Source organism: Helianthus annuus, chromosome 14 (assembly GCF_002127325.2).
Source record: "Helianthus annuus cultivar XRQ/B chromosome 14, HanXRQr2.0-SUNRISE, whole genome shotgun sequence".
NCBI lineage: Eukaryota > Viridiplantae > Streptophyta > Magnoliopsida > Asterales > Asteraceae > Helianthus > Helianthus annuus.
The window spans coordinates 149,306,277-149,326,556 of NC_035446.2; the positions used below are offsets into that span (position 1 = coordinate 149,306,277).

Genomic DNA, 20,280 nt, shown 5'->3' on the forward strand with positions numbered 1-20,280 from the left:
TCTGCTTTCGCTGTGCATTATTATGTTATGTTGTTTGTCTATGACGATGCCAACTACGTCACCATACCCCACACCGGGCCCACCGGTGACACGTGGAGATCGGGGTGTGACATAATGAAATCGTAAGAGATAGTGGTGGATTTTCTTGATCAGCGGTGACAGAGGGTTTGTGGATTTTCTTGATCGATGAGGTTGAGAGAAGATTACAATGAAATCAAAAAGTGAAATCAACATATAAACAAATAAATACCTGATTATTGAACCCTAAATCCTTCAAGCGTGAAGGAGACGAATGAAGCAGCGAAGCGGAGGAAACTTTGTATCTAGGGTTTGTGAAAAAGTGAGAAAAGAAAAAAGGGATGGTACTGTTGGGCGGGAAAATGAAACTGAGGATGCCCTAAGTAAGTGACACGTGACCTAAATCCTTTTCATTTATTATATATAATAGATAATAGATTGAATATACTTAATGAAATCGCATGTTGTGGGTGCTTTATTAAATCGCATGGGAGGTGCTTTAACTCACAAATCGCATGGCGAAACATAAAATCGCATGTTGGAAAACAATCGCGTACGCAATGTACGTTAAGTCATTTTATACGTTAATTGGCTTCTATATATATAAACAAACGAATTATACTACTTTTTATCATCACACATTAATGACAACATAAAAATATAAACTTAAGCGTACAACTGTAAACATGGTATCACATACGCATTTAATCAAGACATTTTGTTCTTTCTTTCTGGTTCATGAGAGGATTTCACTAGTACAAAAGAGAGCAAAGGATGCGAATGACAATTGCTGAAAGGTGCGGGTCACCCTTCAAACCGCATCTTTTAGGTGGTTCTTTGGCCTTTTTAGTGGTTTTATGGCTTCACACGCGTCATTTGATGCGGAGGTGGTTGACCCGCACTTTTTGTCCCCAATTTTCCTCACAAAAATTCATTTTCCTTTGTCCCCAAAAAATTAAACCCCAATTTCCCCCCACAAAAATTCACTTCCCTCCATCTCCAAAACAAATAAATCCCAAAAACTTCCTCTCATCTTCCAAACACCTCTCCTCTCCACCGTCTGTCTGTCGTCTGCTGAACCTCGAAGCCATCCACCTGAAGACCGGACGCAATCGACGACCACCTCAACCTCACATGGTTCCAGCCCTAATCGACAAACCCTAAACTAAAATTCAAAATCACGGTTCCTAAACACATTTGAAAAGGTGATGAAAACCCCTAACCTTCTTTATGTGTATCTTGTCGGATTGTGTATGTATCTGTACTATATATATGTGTGTGTGTGTAGTCAATATTTGCAGAGACCCCGTAGAAGGTGCGAGGGCACATCCATGGGTGTCATCGCTCTCGATCTTTATCCCAGTGTCGGAATCAGCCCCTTTTCTCTCGGTCTTTTTTGACCTAGATTCGTTGTTGATTTTTTTTTTTTTGTGGATATTATATGTGTAGTTTTGGTTCATTTGTTTTGTATGAATTTTTATGTTTTTGTTGATTGTTGAAATTGGAGTATATGTCATTTAGATTGTGAACTATGTTAGAATTAGTTGAAGGTTTTGGCTAGATTGAACTGTAATTATGCTAAGGATATTTTTAAATGTTTGATTTAGTTTGTATTAAATGGTATGTTGTGTGATTTTACTGGATTTAGGGTTTGAGGTTAGATTATGAAGTAATGGAGGTTGGATTTTGAAGATCTTTTTTTTTATTGAAGTTTTATTTGCTTGGATGATTTTTCCAGTTCTAAAGATGATGATTGTGTAAAAGGATTTTGGTTTAGATGGTGATGAATTTTTTTTTTGTTTTGTTTCAGGAATGCCTATATCCAAGGTGTTTGCACAAATAGAGTAATATCCAAGCATCTATGATGTTGTTCCTGTCAAGTACTTTGATGAGGTTTGTGATGACTAATTTAATTTGGGATGATTATGGTGTTTTCTTTTAGTCGTGCTTTGTTGTTAACACATGGTACTTTTTAAGTTTTTTTATAGCGTTGCAATTTTTGTTTGGTATAGGATCCATTGAAGATAGATGTCATTATAATCTTCCCGGATCATGGTTTTCATCTTCGTTTTAATCCACGGTTTCAGTTACTCTGTTGGCCCCTATGTTGAAGCATGTAATGTTTATGTTTTTCTCAGTAATATTATCTTACAATAGCATCTTGTCTGATTCTCCAGATCTGTTATTTTGGCCATACATAATCAGATATTGAGAATCACAATGAGGTTTTGCCAGACCCTATAAACTTGTTATTGTGACTTCCAGCACATTAATAGTTATAAACGGTGTTTTCGGTACCGGTTGGTACTGAGCTCCTCCCTATAAATTACTTCCCCGGTACCAGTACCCACTTTTGGGAATTTTCGGTACGGTATTTTCGGTACCGGTTGGTACTGAGCTCATCCCTATTAAATGAACATCCCTAAGGGGAGGCAATATGGGTCGGGTTGACAAGGGCGTAGTGGCTGCACGTGCTAGTGCTTCTAGCATGATTCTTTGCAATGCTGAAGCTAATAAAGATGAAATGATAGCTGATCTTCATGTGATGCCAGCGACACACATCACTATGCTGACGGGCTTCTTCTCTACGTCTACCTCAACTCTACCATGTAAGTACCATCGTTCCAAAATGGGCAGGCCTGACCCAGCCATATTATATCCTGAGCTACTACTACCTTGAATACACTAATTAATATACAACCAATTGTTAAACTAAAATCACACACATGAGAAGGCATTACATTCCAAGTGTTGACAAATTTACAGTTCACTTAATCCAGACTTGTAGCATAGCATCACTGTTAGGATGTTTTTGTTAATATTCACGATTCACTAATACTAAGATTTGTTATGTATATTTCACCTTTTTTTCCAGTGTAATATTCATAATATTTAATGTTTTAAAGTCTCTTTGGTTTGATGATGAAGTAATTTCTCAACAAACTAATCTTGTTTCAGGTAACTAAGATGCATGTGGAGTTTTTTTTTCCTCCCAGGGGAAGTAATTATGGAACAAGGCAATGCAGTTGAACAACTTTATTTCATATGTCATGGTGAGCTGGTATAATTTTCTTTTCTATAGTAGTATTTGAAGTGTTTTGTTTAATTGATTGTTTATTGGTTGCTGGAAACTGTTAAAATTCCTAGAGATGTGAAGTCGAGCGATATATTGTTGGATTCTGCCTTTAAAACACGGATTGCAAATTTTGGACATGCAAAGATTTTGACCAAGCTGAAGCTTGGTCAGGCCAATGCTATGTCTCCTATAGTTGGAATATCTAGTTACATTTTTTCTTGTAAGAACTCTTTGACTTTAAAGGTCAAGTTTTGTAAAAAAGAGTGAATTGGATATCTTGAAATTAATACATATATACACTTGCATATATTTTTAAGCTTCATTTTATTAAGCTAATGTTATGTTCTGTTAGGCAATTGCTATGGTTTCTGGTTGCAAGTATGAATTGAAGACGTCAGTTTAGGTTTCAAGTATGAAGACATCCGTTTAGGAAGTTATTGTATATCACTTTTATCTTTAGGGACATGTATTTGTGTTACTTTAAAACTTTTGTAAATTTATGTGACTTTGAAACCTTTGTAATATATATATATATATATATATATATATATATATTTGGGTTATTTTTATATTGGTTTAATTTAATTTGTTTTTTTGTATATTTTAATTTTTTTCTTAGATAATTTGTATATATCAGGAATTTATTGGGAATTATTAATAAAATTTTCTGAAAATTGAACGAAAAATAAAATGTATTTTTTTAGCTTAAACACCAAAAGATGCGGTTTCAGAACCGCATCTTTTGAATATTTTGAAAAAAAGTCGTTTTTGGTTAAATTATCAAAAGATGCGGGTCTAGAACCACATCTCTTGGAACCGCATCTTTTGATCTATAGCCATAAGATGCTACGCTATAAGATGCGGGTCTAGAACTGCATTTTATAGCCAATTTACCCGCATCATTTACTCATTTTTGTAGTAGTGTTTTTTTCTATTCAGATGGACCCGATACCTTTGTAGCTTTCAGATATTGTGGCATGGGTAACCATTTTGTGGCATGGGTTACTCGAGTACTATATAGGGCATGCAAACAATAAAGTTCTCCATAAAAGTCATGGGGACCTCTTATTTATCATGAAACAGATACATGTAACGTGAAAAAAGAAAAAAAAGTTAATAACGTTGTTTGTTGTGTTTATGGAGTAAGGTGTAACAGCTTTTATATTACTAAACTTAAATGCCTTTACTTTTTTTTTTTAAATTAAACTTCATTAAAACACACCTTCGAACCAAACAGACAAAAGGACAAACATACAGACACCACGACCCAAACGAGCAAAGTGTAAAGAAATTACAACATGTACAAAAAGTATTTACACCATTCCGATCAGCTAATACACTTACATGATGATCTATTTTTAACCCAAACAAAACCCCTAGATTTTAACTCCCTTATTATCTCTTGCGAGCTACATCTTTTCTGGTTAAATGCCTTTAATTAGATTTAGATTAGTTATTCCATTTATATAATTTCTAGTATCACTGCTTACAGAGTCATTATTATTTTCTTTACTTATTACTACTTTTTTTTATTATTGTTAAAATTTTATACCTCTATTTCTATTGATATTCATATAATATAATAATAGTTACATCTGAAGTGGATCATTATCATTTTATTTTCATGTCTGCTTACTCTATGAAAGTTAAATGAATGCATTACTTTGTTTTTGTTTGTTAGTCAGAAAAAGACAACATAATAGAATATAAGATTCATTAAGATTGTGGGGTACGGGACGGGGTTGGGGCGTGGGTGGGCTGAAAACGCCCAGCCACCATCCTGGGTGGGCTTGGGTTTCGGCGTGGCCCAAGGGGCGGGAGTTTAAAGCCGGGCGTGGGGCGGGCTAGCGATCCTATGTGGCCGGCTTCTATTCGCTTGTTGGCCATGTCATAGCGAGGCATTTAAAATTTAAAATCTAACCGTTTGGCCAAACCAAGCGGTTCACCCCAACCCAACAGTCAACATCACTATAAATATAACCCCAACCCTATCGGCTACCCCAACCCAAACAAACTTGTTGGTTGTCCACCGCTAGCCCAACCAAAACCCACTTGATCGAACCCGCTACCCCAACCCAAACACACTTGATCGATGGCCTCTTGGACACACGAAGAAGAGCTGGCTCTTGTCACGAGCGTGGTTGACGCAATGAAGGGTCGACAACCCGGTGAAATGCGTTACTGGCCGGCAGCTTTTGCTAGCTACCGGCATAACGTGGGAAACGACCGACACAACTTAAACGCGTGTCAACATAAATGGCGTGAGCTACGGCCGAAGCTTGATCGTTTCAAGCAGTGATATAAGCCACGAAGACCGGGTGGCGGTGGCGAACATTGAGTTTCGGGGCAAGGAGCGAAAGCCGTTCGACAAGCTCGCTCTTTTTGAAATTTACCTAACGCTCTAGGTTTTTTTTTTGTAATCGTTTTTAGTTTTTTTTTTTGTAATTTTTATGAATTTTGTAATTTTTAGGAATTTAATATAATTTTAGGTTTTTTTAAATGTTGTGTGTATTTTTTATAATTTTTGTTTTTTTTATTTTATTTTAATAAACTGCCAAGCCACGCGGGCTAGCCACGCCCCGTCATACCCTACGGACACGTCACTCACCGACGGGAGGCTCGAACTCCACGTGTCAACTCATGCCCCTAACCCCCGCCCCATCATACCCCACAGTCTAAAATGACGAAAATATACATGTCTTAAAACAAAGAAACTTTACCAATTTTCCAAAAAAAAAAATCCAATTAAAAGTTATACTATGAAAAATAAAATGTATTCTACTAATAAAGTTTAAAAATCATTCAAAAGTTTTCAACTAAAACAAGGGTTAAAAATAAGATCATAATTCATAATTAAAAAAAATATCCTATTTAGTTGACTTTGAAGCATTTAACAAATTATTTTAACCAACTTTTCTAAAAAAAATGTAACAACCTTAGATATAGGTATCATGAAATATGCTAGTAAAAAGGTATCAGTGTATGATGTTACATTTTAATTTTGGCGGTAACTACCTATTCTTTTTATTACCATTTGTTTCATAAGAGGTGCATCAAAACACTTGAATTTGGTGGGTGGTGTATTTATGAAACCTAATAATGACCCGTGTATTAAAACTATACCATTATAGGCCAGACCAACAACGCAACTATGGACGCTTATATATGTAGACATCTTTTTCCTTGTGAAAATCAAATCAAACAACACACACATACATACACACACCATGGCAGCAATGGATGGTTTTGAAGGAGAGTTGAAGGAATTGAGGGAGGTTTTCAAAAGTGGAAAGACAAGAGAAGCATCATGGAGGAGAGCACAACTACATGGGATACTCTCTCTCTTCAAGGAGAGAGAAAGTGACATCTTGAAGGCCCTCAATCAAGATTTGGGAAAACATCATGTAGAAGCTTATAGAGATGAGGTAATCATGTGATGGTACAAAAATTACTGTTTCATTGCCTTTTGGTTAATATGATTTCCTTAAAAATATCATACAATTGTGAAAGTGGTATCCCTATAGATTACAACTAGTAACTTAGTCTACTTAGATTTGCAAACCACTATATTTTTTTAAAATCTTTGATTCACTACAATACTTTTTCAATATATAGCTGTTTTCTAGTAGCGATCATTGTAATCAGCGGCATACCCTATTTTTAGGGGTGCAAACGATGGGTTTAACCAAGTTTTCAAGGAATGCGATTGGAATTTGCCCTATAAAATACACTAAATTTTTATTTTCAAGGAGTGCATCCGTTCACCCTACCCTCTACCTAGGTCCGCTTCTAATTGTAATGATTTTTACATTGAAGTTTTGAGTGAGAGAGAAAAATTGGTATATAAAAAGAGACTCCAAGTTATCATCATGTTTGTTTTGTGTATGTAACTAAAAAAGATGACCTAATGCATGAATTCTTATGAAGCTTTGTTCCCAACACGTGTTGCTTCTTGCTGCTTTACATGGCATCTTTCATTTATCTCAAAATGTTATTTTTTGTAGAATAATATAATATAATATAATATGTGATGTAAATCTGTTTATAGTTTTAAATTATTATTTATTTATAGAATAATATAATTTGTTAACAATATTCTTTTGGATTTGAAATTTTGAAGATTGGAACGGTGATCAAATCTGCAAACTATGCACTCGGAAACTTAAAGAAATGGATGGCTAGCAAAAGTGTAAATATCCATCGTTTTTATTTTTATTTTTTCCTTTTTGAAATGTTTTTAGTAAATGTGTGTTGAGGGTAAAATAGTAAAACTATTATTAACAGGCTAAATTACCGCTAGCTTCATTCCCCGCCTCGGCGAAGTTGGTTCAGGAGCCTCTTGGTGTTGTACTCATCATATCAGCTTGGAACTTTCCATTTGGTACCTCAACTTTTTTTACTTTACATAATCAAACCCTTTAATCAAAGTACAGGCAAAAACATTTTTCTGTTGGTATTTATTATGTACCTACTTCAAAATATTTGATCTTTTGTCCTGAAACATAATTTATTTATTTAATTTATCAAATATCATAAATATATTTTATACAACATAAACTTAAATCAACACCCCTGATTTCTTAAATCTTAACACACAAAAAAAGTAAACAAGTTGTTTAACAATAATAGTTTGGACACTTTACGGATCTTAATCTCTTATTACCATATGAAGCCATAGTAGAGGGTTCAAATAAGAAGAAATTCCATATAAGAAGAAAAAAGAAAAAAAATATATATCTAATAAGAATGTTTCATTTTGTTTAATTTAAAAATTGTATTTAATATTAGTGTAAGGGTAGATTGTTAAACTTACATACATCATTAATTTGTAGCTTTTATCTTTAATTGTTAGCTAGATTATATTTGTAACTTATTTTGAAAATATATACTTTTTTCAAAGAAAAATAAATTAACTTGGAGTGTAGGATAAATTATGAGGGGTGTAAGATAAATTACAAGTTGTTTAGGATAAATTTGAAAATGTGCAGGATGAATTTTGATGTGTGTAACAAAAAAACTTTAGTGTGGACGATGATAGTTTTGTGACTAATTAATTAGTTAAAGATAATAATAAATGAAATGAGTTTACAGTTATACCTTTTGTTTTTTTTTTTTTTCATATCAATTAAATTTTGTTATCAAATAAACCTCCCCTTAAACCATATTCACGAATCTGTTGTTCTATTACATTTAATGTCTTTATATTAAAAACTTAGCTTAATACTATGTTATACGATAAAGGTAGGGAAAAGATTGATATATTGGAAACTTGTAGCTTAATACTATGTTATACAATAAAGGTAGGTAGGGAAAAGATTCTTGTAGCGTAATACAATAAAGGTACGTAGGGAAAAGATTGATAGCGATTCAATAGATCTCAACTAACTTTCTCCGATTTTTATTGTTTTTTTATTAATTATCTAAGCTTATTAGTTATTTCACATATCTATACTATATAATAAAAGAAATCAATAAAGGGACACGTGTCATTCATTGAAACCATCTAATTTTTTCTCTCCTACTTAATTATAGATAATTAATATTAATTAAAAGATAATTATAAAATTAAATTAAATATAAATTTAAACAATTCATATAGGAGATAATATAATATTTTGAAATATTTATTAGATTTCAAAATTATTTATCCTGAAATTAAAACAAGAGGTACACTAAATATAAATTAATATAATGTAAATGATTTATTTATTTTATTAAACTAAAGTAGTTAAGAATAGAACTTATTTCAAAAATGTTTATAAAGGGTAAACAAAAACATTAATCAATGTTTATTGGTTCTATACTTTTATTTTCGTGTTCAACTCTCAACTCAAATACGGTATTCACTATGTTTACGTGGCATTTATAAGAACCATCACCGGAATCACATCATCCATCATATATCGAGTATATTCGTTCGTTTTTTTAAAGATATAATTTTTTATTAGATTCATTCAACCCGTGTAATAAAAGAGGTTTTTTAAAGATATAATATTTTTATTATTTACTATACAAAATTGCATTTATGCAACTCGTGTAATACACCGGGTTTTAAAAATATAATTTTTTTATTATGTGGTATATAAAATTAGATTTATTCAATCTGTATAATACCTGGGGTTTATAAAGACATAACAAGGTATAACTTTTTATTGATTGATATATAAAATTACATGTGCTCAACCCATAAAATACATGAGGTTCTTAAAAATGTAACTTTTTCATTATTTAATATATAAAATAAAATTACTCAACCATTACAATACTAGGTGTTCTTAAAGATATAACTTTTTTATTATTTAATATATAAAATTACATTTATTCAACCCATGTAATAAACGAGGTTTTAAAAGACATATTGTTTTATTATTTGGTATATGAAATTATATTTATTCAACCCGTATAATAAACGTGGTTTTTAAAGATATACTTTTTTTGTTATTTGGTATATAAGATTACATTTATTCAACTCGTGTATTACACGAGGTTCTAACCTAGTATTTGGATATTTGATAGTAACAGGTAACTACTAATCATGCAAACCATACAGACATACATGAAATAAGTGTGAAGTTTGTGATTTAAAGTTTATGTTTATTATTTTGTTGTATAGTTTTCAGTAAGGACTCCTAAAACATGTTTCCTGTTTAAAATTGAATATAACAGGGTTATCGTTTGAACCAATTATCGGGGCGATAGCAGCAGGAAATGCAGTAATCCTAAAACCTTCCGAGCTATCTCCCACATGTTCTTCGGTTCTCGCCAACACTATCCGTGATTACCTTGATAACTCGGGTATTAAGGTCGTTGAAGGCGGTTCCGACGTTGGTGAAAATCTTCTTCGGCATAAATTTGACAAAATTTTCTTTACAGGTCCAAACTTTTCTTTGCTTTTTATATATAATATGATTGACCTATGATTACGATATAGTTTTTGAGTTTTGATAAATACATGGCCGGCCCTGAGGGTAGGCGGGTAGGACCATCGGACAGAGCCCGATATTTTCGAAGGACACGTTATTTTAAAATAAATTGGTATGTATATGTAAAAAAATAAATTAATAGGGTATACCCATACAAACACCAACATGCCCACTTACAAAACTATTTTTAAAGTTTAGGTTAGTTATTAGCCCATTGTCATTAGGCTATGCGGTATGGTAGAGGGTCATCCTTGGAGGATGATCCGCCACGTAGACGTCACGACATAGTCCTTGGAGACTGCCTCTCCAAGGTAGAAACACTGGAAATGGAGGATGAGCCTACCCCACCAACTTTATTTATTTATTTTTTTAACTTCAACTACTTTTTTAGCATTTATTAAATAAGATATAAAAATAAATTCATTAATATTAAAAAAACCAAACGTTACATAAGTTAAAAAAAACATAACCTAAAAAAATAAAAATCCTAAGAACTTTCATACTTTTTCATGGTATTTGGGTTGTATTTATAAAAAAGTTTGATGTTTTTTTGGGTTTTTTTGAAAAATGGCCGTTAGTTTTTGAAAAGCTAAATTAAATTATTTTTTTCCAACGGTCCCAAGCATGCAACGGTCATTTCTTTTGTCTTATTCGAGTGTCTCAATCGTCGAGACCCCGACGTCCACGACAACGCATGGGGGAGGGGGGTGGGGTGGAAACGGTGTTGGGGGTGGCGATGGAGCAGGCCGAGCCCAGGCCGATCCCCATACCGCCTAGCCTTAGGTTTAGACCTCTCAATACCCAATTTTATTAAGACCTAAGGGCACATTTTTCCGAGCTCGATAGGGTACACGAATTCTCAGAATCGGCCCTGAATAAATATCTCAATTTATATCACATAAACCTACATTATACGATATAGTATGTGGTATTTATTATGTTGTATATACGTGTCTATAACGCATATGATTGAAATTCATGACTCATAATTTGAGATATGGTTTTTGAAAGGTGGTCCAAGAGTGGGTGAAATTGTTATGACAGCTGCTGCTAAATTTCTGACTCCTGTGACTCTGGAGTTGGGTGGAAAATGCCCTGCCGTGGTTGATTTCATCTCTAGTTCTTGGGACAAAAAGGTAATATAAAATATTTGTAATATTAAAATAATATAAATTTAGCTTGGAAATATCAATTATTTATAAAAAGAAGTGAGCTGGTTATAAAAAAAAATTGCATGTAGGGTTCGACTCAACTCAAATTATGTAACGAGTCAATTTAGGTTCACTCAAATGATACAGCCAATCAAAAATAGTCACTTTTATAAAACTTATTAACCTAAAACGCATCCAAATGGACCAACCACGACCTTTGTTTGTAGCCACTCATTGTCGGCACCACCATCACTCGCCACGACAATTGTTTGTTGCCACTCATCATCATTATACAAAAATAGTTTTAGCCAATGCCTCATTTTGATACTTTCTTCTAAAACGATCCATTTAAACTGGAGCCTATTTTGATAAGAAATGGTTTCAACTCGTTACAAAACCTGACCCGTATTTTTTTTGCCAAACATAATAACATCAACATGTCTATAATATATATAAATCATACGTAGACATTAATTATTATATTTATTTATCCTAACAGATCGCGGTGAAAAGAATTATTTGGGGCAAATATGGAGCGTGTGGCGGACAAGCTTGTATCGCAATTGATTACATTCTCACACACAAAAAATTCGCACCAACGTTGGTAAGAAAACAAATCTGAAATCTCATATCAATATCACTTATAGCATTAATCGCCAGATATAACAACATAAATATTTTTAAGGTGGAACTATTGCAAAAATACATCAAGAAATCATTTGGAGACAATCCAATGGAATCTCATAGCCTTGCTAAGATAGTCAACAAGAGACACTTTTCACGACTAAAACAACTTTTAGAGGAACCTGGTGTTAAGTCTTCGATCGTTTATGGTGGTAAATCAGACGAACAAAATTTGTAAGTAGTTTTTTTTGTTAATCTATTGACAATTTAAATTTTAATCTAGAGGACCGATAATTAATGATTAATCTTGAGCTGATGTAGATTCATCGAGCCGACGATATTGCTTGATCCTCCACTTGATTCCTTGATCATGACGGAAGAAATCTTTGGCCCATTGCTTCCAATAATCACCGTAAGAAAACCATCATACTCTATAAATGTAGTACGTATATATACTAAATGTAATAGTGATTTTTAGTGTAATTATTACATTTAGATAATAATTTTTATACCTTTATCATTACATTCATGGTAATAGAGGGTCAACCCTTGACCGTTGACTTTTGCATGCAGTTGGAAAAAATTGAAGATAGTGTTGAGTTTATAAGGGCAAGGCCAAATCCACTTGCTGTTTATGGTTTCACAACCAATCAAAACCTCCAAAAAAAGATGATTGCTGAAACTTCATCAGGAGCCATTACCTTCAATGATGCCATCATTCAAGTACTTAATCTACATATTAATCAATCTTTTAATTTCAAGCAGCAGGGTGTCATAAACCATTGAAATTAAGCAGACTGTTCAAACCGAAACAAGTTAGCCGGTTTGCAGTTCTTGAGAATTCGGTGTCCCTTTGCGACTAGAAAAAATGGACCCCTTATACATAAACTTATATATATAAAAACACAATTATACGACGATAATTGAGACGACAAATAAGTTAATTAGCCCTTTCACCTTTGCAACCACTTTCAAAAGTGATATTGTTATTATTTTTGGGTTTAGAAGTTTAAGTTTTAAATTGGGCTTTATAGGGTTAGTTGGGTTAAATAAAAAACGAGTTTAAATGGGCCAAAATTAAATAGGCTAATCAGTTAAATCATATTGTGGGCTATAAATATTATTGGGTTTTAAATTTTATAGGCTATTATTTAGAAAACAAGTTATACATATAACATATTTTAAGATATTAAAAAAGTTTGATAAGAAAACAAGTTATATAAAAAAATATATTTAAAGAGATTAAAAGAGTTTGCCCCCGGTGAAAGTGGGCCTTGGATTGTCGCCCACCTTGCTCTTACTAAGGGCATGCCTTGCCGGTTTGGGATTCATGGTTTCGAACTTGTGATCGATAATTAAACCTTTTATCATTTATATATCTTTATAGTTCAAAAATATGTAATTATGGATATGGATTATACTAATAAATCATCTTTATCGTTTTAATTCAAATTAAAGACTAATTTAATGATTTTGAAACGTGTGGGTCCAGCCGAGCCACCAATCCTAGCCGGTTTGGTTTGTCATGTTTAACAATAGTTAGCGGTTCAACCTAGATATTTTTTTTATCGAAACCAGCTAAACCAGATCATGAGCACCCGTGTGTTTAACAATTAATTTTTTTATTTTGTGAAAAAATATTGCAGTATGTAGCTGATACATTACCGTTTGGAGGAGTTGGGGGAAGTGGGTTTGGAAGATACCATGGAAAATACTCGTTTGAAACTTTCAGTCATGAGAAGGCGGTAATGAGGAGGGGATATCTTATTGATTTTGGATTCAGATATCCTCCCTGGAATAACAAGAAATTGCAGCTGCTTAAATCTGGTTTACGATATGATTACATTACACTTGTTTTGATTAAGTTAGGTTTAAAAAGTAAAGCTTGTTAGTTTTAATTACCTACCCACACTATATGTTATTATTTGTTTGAATGCTCTTGTTTTTTTTCATGTGCAACTGTTGGAGCCAAGGACGTATAAGTTAATTTGTTATGTGTGGATTATATGGAGTTATAATGTGAAAATTTTATATTTACCTGTATTCTTTTTGGTCTTTTTTTTATTTTTTTATATACACCACAAAGGCATACCTGCATGTGACAGGGAAACGTTCTATGAATTTATTGCTGACAGGACAAAAAAAGAAGGTTGTCGGATGATGAAAACGAGAGGGTATTTGTTGAGTTGAGTATGAAGCCACTTGATTAAGTGGACATCAGAGATGCTTTTCTGATCAAAGGATCATGTTTGTGGCTTTCTTTCTATTTCTTCAATCTCTATATATGAGATTCATTTGTATTGAAATCTTTGTACCGCACCAAGAAATATAAACTCCTAGTTACCCGTGGATGTAGGTCAGTTTAGACCGAACCACGTAAATCCTTGTGTTCTTAATTGTGGCAGATTGTGAGAGCAGAGAGTGTGTGGTCCGAGTTTGTCACACCCCCAAAATACCACATGCGAAATTACCGCGGGGTGTGTGACGTATCAGGATCCAAGCCACCAATCATATTGAACTCATAATTATAATTAAATAAAACTTCCATTTATTAACATAAAGCGTTACAAACGTTACATATCATTCATTGTGTACAGCGGAACCATAAATCATTTGTTAAGTGTTTAGTAAACCAAGGGTACATAAACCATTGAGCTTGTTTTGAGATTCCATTTATCTCGACCCATGACCACTCCAGCTTCCCAGATAGCAAGTTCTAACAATATGCACCTAAAGGCCTGCAAGGCATGTAACAACAAATCAACAACAAAGTTGAGCGAGTTCACAGTTGAGTGTTCGTTTTAAGTTGTTCCAAAAACATAGTTTTTCTTTAGCTGGCTTATTTGCCGTGGGGGTTACCCCATAGTTGAAAATATGATTAACCAATTCCTTCTTTCCCAAACCATAACCAGTGGGGGCTTCCCCATGTGAACTACTAGACCGTTACCATATCGACTACTGACGAAAGTAAGTTATGCCCTAAGTCAATGTCTATCATCATTGACTGTGTGCCATGATCCATTAGTACACGACCGTCCTACCGGCACGGTGTGAGGTTTGTCAAACCTAATAGCGCTATCAACTAATGACCCGCTCGCCATCGGCCTCGGCGATTAAGTCGATATAAAAATGAGGGACTTAATGATAGAGTTTTGTCTAGTAAGTTTGAGGTTGTTGTCCTACCCAAGGAGGACGAACGTACGTATTCTACCAAGGAGAATACGCAGGATTAATATTGGCATCCTACCCAAGGAGGATGGCGGTACATATCCTACCCAAGGAGGATATGTAGGTTCCGTTTTAGTTCCTTAACCCATTCCCAACCACCAGGAATCCCATGCCTTGTAGAAAGTGTGAACTCACCTTGGTTTGCTCGGTATGTTATGTTATGTTACCCGTTCCAAGTTGATCAACCAAACCCTAATGTGTTTATCAATAACAGTTAGTTTCGCGTACACGTGACACATGTGTTCTTTGCATTTATTACACACGTGACTATAAGTAGAACATATATCATTATGCAAATCTTAGCAACTATCAGATCTTACCTACAACCACAATACAAGTTCATCTCATGCATTATTACAAGTAATTCAGTTCACATGTAAGTACACACGTATTGGTTCATTCGAATCCTTTAACTATTGCCATATCATGTTCATGTTTCAATACGTCACCCGACCGATTAGTTTGTTCATTCACATATCATATCGTAATATGTATTAGACATTTGGGCCTCGTGCAACCCCCTTGAATACCCGACCCACTGATGTGAGTTAATTAAAGATTGCGGCCCAGTACCACCGCCCTCATGAATGATGGATCCCATATTTCATCTCTTAACATATGCAGCCCAATTATTAACATCAGGCCCCCATAAGTTGCATGTTACCAGTTTACTACATTAGGTATAATGTGACATGTTTTCTAATAACTGTTTATGTATGTGTGGGTGGTCCATCGAAGCTTAGCCCACAATTATACAATTCCCACTTCGGCCCGATGATATGCACGATACATATTGCTTGATTAGTTTCACTCTTGGACCATGTATAACATTAAATGCCATAAACACCCTAAATATTATTCATTCAAATCCAACACATATTCATCATTGACTAATCTTGTATTCACAAATTAATTCTCGTTATGAGTAATTATGTATTTCTACACAAGCAAAGTGTAACACCCCGAAAACGGGTTTGGTAATTAAACCATGTTAATAATAAAAGACGGGTAATTTACCTTTAGTGGTAAAAGAAACCCGGTGAATATTAGGATTCTTAAATAAACAAGGATTTACTAACTAGGAATTTTAACCTAGTTAGCTAATATTCTAGAAATAACTTATAATAGGGTTAAAATTAGCCAAAGTTATTAGAGAAACAAAAGTGGAGGGACCTAAGTTGTAGAACTTGAAACTAGAATATATTAAAACAAAGTAAATAAAAACCAAACACACAAATTAGTGTGCTTGGTCGATAAAAAAAACGCAGGGGAGCGACCAGGAGTTCTCATCCAACCCTAACTCCACAAATTTGATCAATTGAAGGCTAATTCTTGTCCCAAATCGAAATCTGAACATAGATTCGTGATCCTCATCACAAGGGGGTTACAAGGTATGTGAAATTTGGTGCTAATTCTCTGTTTGAAATTCTCATGAAATTGGGAAAATCTGAAATTCATGGTTGCATGTTTGTTTTATGATGAATTAGGAACCATATAGTGTCTAGGGACAAACCCTAGACAAACACAAGTTGAAATAATGTGAAATTTTAGTGAAACCTATGAACACCATTGTAGGTGATTAGTGGGTTATGTGTAATTTGATGAACACTAGGAAATAGAGTGTTGATCTAGTATAATTTGACAATTTTGAAGTGATTTCAGAAATTATAGAAGTTAACAACTTTGTAAGATGGTTGATTTATGTGAAAATAGGGCTAAGAGATAAGCTAGAGACTTGATAAATAAACATGTAAAATTCTGCCCTTAAAGTGTTTGTTGAAATGCCTCAAAGAAGATTCGAAACTAGAATTTTTGTAGTTAAAACACCTAATTGTGATGTTTTGGCTGTTATGCAAAATGTGATTAAAAGAGTTCTAAACGTGATGATTGATTGAACTTATTGTGCGTATAATATGATTGAAGTTAATTGACTATCGAAAGTCAAATAAACCAATGTTGAAGTCGAATAGTAGTTCCGACATAGAGTTCGTAAGATGGAATAGTCGTATGTGATAATGACTAAACTAACCGTCTTACGAATTATGATGATAGTTTGACGCTTGACAAGCTAGGTGAAGGCTTGGAAAGGAAGCGGGTCAAACGAAGCAAATAAGAAGGAAAAGCGTACTTCGGATGCGAGGTAAGTAAAACTTACACCCACTTGTAGTATATGTGTTTATTTTATAAACGATGAATACAATAAAGGATTAGGTTCGAATCATGGGTTCCAACCCAAAACGAAATGAGTCGGAACCAATAAAAATGTTTTAAACCATGATTAATGGTGAAAAAGGCAAAATGGTAAATTAGTCACGAATTGGTTAAGAATTAGTGAGTTTTTCTTAAAGTTACCTTATAGCGTAACTAGTAATGGAAAATGGGTAAAAATGGAAATTTAGTCAAGTATCGACTAAAGTAAAATAAGTTTCAAAGGACACCCATAGCGTGAGCCGAATGGGTTAAAAATATAAGAAATTGACTTTAAAAAAAGAAAGGGATCTAGTGAGAAAGTCCAAAATGGGTCGGATATGTGATTGGTAATTAAAAACCCATGTTTTGTTACATATGAAAATGTTGGGTTATGTAGGTCGAACGGGTCAAATGGCGGGAATAACGCCATTTGACAAAATCAACTAATGTGGTTGTCAAGTCATGTGTTTTCAGGGGCGAATAGTAATTTGGGTAATTGCGTCGCCATAAGAATATCGATGATAAAAGCAAGGAGTCGAAACGGGTCACTAGGTTGACTTGAGCCAGGTACGTATAAATAAGATTGTGGTTAAACATACATTTTTGGGTCAAATTAGTAGCAAATGCCCTTCGTCGTAAATGAGGGGCTAAAGTTGACTAAAATGCCCTTGATGGGTAAATCGGGCAAACGACCTTTAAAGGTTGTTGGAAATAAGTGCTTTGATAGATTAAATTTTTAAGATAAGTATAAAAGTGATGATATGGGGTCTTAGTACATAAATACCCTTAACGGGTCAAAATAGAAGCAATAGCGAAACGAGTTAAAAATGTGTAATAACCCGTAAATTGAATCTTGTACAATAGGAAATAATCATAATAAAATGTTTACAAAATAAATAAAGGCCACAAACGAGTTGGTTAGAGGAAACCGTGAACGGGTCAAAAAGTGTCGTAATTGGACTTCAAGCCGAGAGCTTGAAGTCTAAAATTTTGTGAAGTGGGATGTTAGATTTTAAATCCATTAGATGGAGAATTAAATTACGGACGCGTAGGAAAAAGAATCGGGTAAAATGGATCAATAACGAAGAAGTTATGGTCGTTTCCGTAAAATCCGGTCGTGCTGAGAATATGCAGCAACCAGCTGCAACAATTCTGTTCATATGAGGTCGTCGCGTAGCGCGACGGCAGAAGCATATACCCGTCGCGCTACGCGACGAGGTGTGTTTCGCCGAAAGGTGTTTAAATGCTCCGTTTTGCCTTGGAAACCCGTTTAAATGCGTTCTAAGTTACGTATGACTAATTTAACTCATGTTTTATGAGTTTCAGGTAAAATTTTAGCACCGGAGGACGATCAAGCTCGGCGAGGGACCGAACACATAAAGAACAAAGCTTCCGCATGACGTTTCGTTGTTACTTTTAAATGACGAACTTAATTACATTATGTTCTAAACTGTTAAATTGTAAAAGATTTTAATAAGCTCGTATTTTCGATGCATATGTAATCTTAATTACATGACTGTTTTCATAAATTATACGTTAAACCATGATTTATAAGAACGGGTGTTACAAGTTGGTAATCAGAGCTCAAGGTTAGAAGAATAAAGTGTTCGGTTCGAGGCTTGATCGCAAATCCGGTAAGTACATGTATGTTAATAGTTAGCATGCTAAAGTGTTGTAAACAGCACATAGGGCTATCGTGTGATTCACGTTACCCCAATTAAAATGGTTGATATGGTTGACGAAAATACGCGCATTGACGCGTATAGTAGAAAAAGCCTTGTATTATAATACGGGCATCCTTTAATGTTGAAATTACTAACTGTTGTATATGTTTTTGATCGAAGGACACTTGCATATGAAGATAGCGAGAGTTTAACAAATCATGGATTTGACAGAGGAACGGTCCAAAGTATGACAAATAGAGCACGATCACCAAGGACCTAAATCGCGCAACGATCGCGAATAAGTTAATGGCAAGGGGAGCCTGTTAGAGCAAGCATTATCAGGTGCACGTTTTAAATTATTGCATAAATAGTAATATGCAACAAATATGTAGAGATTGAAAGTTGCATATGTAGATTGAAAACTTGGAAAGACCTGAATAGAAAACCTATCCGGGATATTGTTTCCAAGAAAAACAGATAGAGGTATTACTTACATAGGGCGTGATGTGAAAACTATAAAAAAGGTCATGCGTGTCATGTGTTAATCGCTTACTCTGGCCAAGTAAGTAGTGGCATATGATACCATGAACTTCTTATGGCAGACACGTTTACATCCGATGTAGTAAGGGTGGGGTGAATGAGACTAACTTAAAAGTACCCAAATGAATCAAATGAGCAAAAATATTTGATAAAAATGTAAACGCACAGCCGGGTGACGGAAGCGTATTACATTGGGATGATAAGCCCGAGTGAAGGGACAAAGATTAATGTAAAAGGATTAAGGTATGCAATTGGGAGGGGTGTGTTTACACTCGAACCCAGAGAATGCAAATATGACTCTTAACGGGCCGATTTTGTAAAACACCAAATTTGAGAACAAATTAAGTAGGAATATAAAAGCGAAACGAAGTCATAATGCATACCGTAAGGGTTGCAATAATAACGACTTCGGTAAAGATACCCGATGTATGGGTAGGATTTGGAAAGAATGCGTAACCCGAGAGACGGAAACACGAAATAGAAGGTCAAGAGACTCGGAATATGAGTCATGACTAAAAGACAAAGAGAATTTGCAAACAGAAATGTTAGTAACTACGCTCAACTATTTTAAAGTTGAACGGGTCGAATAAAGAATGGAGTTTAATGTTCACAAGTGATGAAATTTCACACGAACAAGTCAAACGAGATAAATAAGGTATAAAAACTTCGTAGTGCAAGTAAGCGCAAACTGAATAATGGAAGCGCGAAACATTAAAGAACCTGGGTAATGGGTCGTGAAGAAGTATAGGTAAGAACCGGGTAGTGGTAAGTGTAGGACAAACCGACGTGTAAATGACGTTAGAAGTCATAAAGTCAGAAAGATAATTCGAAAGAGAACTAATGTAGCCTTAGACTACGGTCAAGGT

The 20,280-nt window shown here is 34.3% G+C and overlaps 1 protein-coding gene and 1 long non-coding RNA gene across 6 annotated transcripts; both read left to right on the forward strand.

Annotated features, from left to right (window-relative positions):
* Window positions 1-939: 939 nt before the first annotated feature.
* Window positions 940-3,599, forward strand: LOC110868357. 5 transcript variants are annotated; one of them, XR_002552409.2, is made up of 6 exons: window positions 944-1,223; window positions 1,829-1,911; window positions 2,031-2,627; window positions 2,977-3,079; window positions 3,166-3,314; window positions 3,447-3,599. It is a non-coding gene; the product is annotated as an uncharacterized LOC110868357 (long non-coding RNA). The 5 variants fall into 5 exon arrangements; XR_002552408.2 differs by having other exon boundaries at window positions 945-1,223; window positions 2,977-3,071; XR_004879611.1 differs by having other exon boundaries at window positions 940-1,223; window positions 2,977-3,314.
* Window positions 3,600-6,159: 2,560 nt separating this feature from the next.
* On the forward strand, window positions 6,160-13,829 carry LOC110868356 (aldehyde dehydrogenase family 3 member F1). The gene is made up of 10 exons (XM_022117488.2): window positions 6,160-6,519; window positions 7,215-7,283; window positions 7,379-7,475; window positions 9,761-9,967; window positions 11,029-11,153; window positions 11,668-11,772; window positions 11,854-12,026; window positions 12,114-12,204; window positions 12,366-12,515; window positions 13,439-13,829. Exons 1-10 carry the CDS (start codon window positions 6,322-6,324, stop codon window positions 13,682-13,684), a joined length of 1,461 nt encoding a protein of 486 aa, XP_021973180.1. The 5' UTR covers window positions 6,160-6,321; the 3' UTR covers window positions 13,685-13,829.
* The last annotated feature ends 6,451 nt before the right edge of the window (window positions 13,830-20,280 follow it).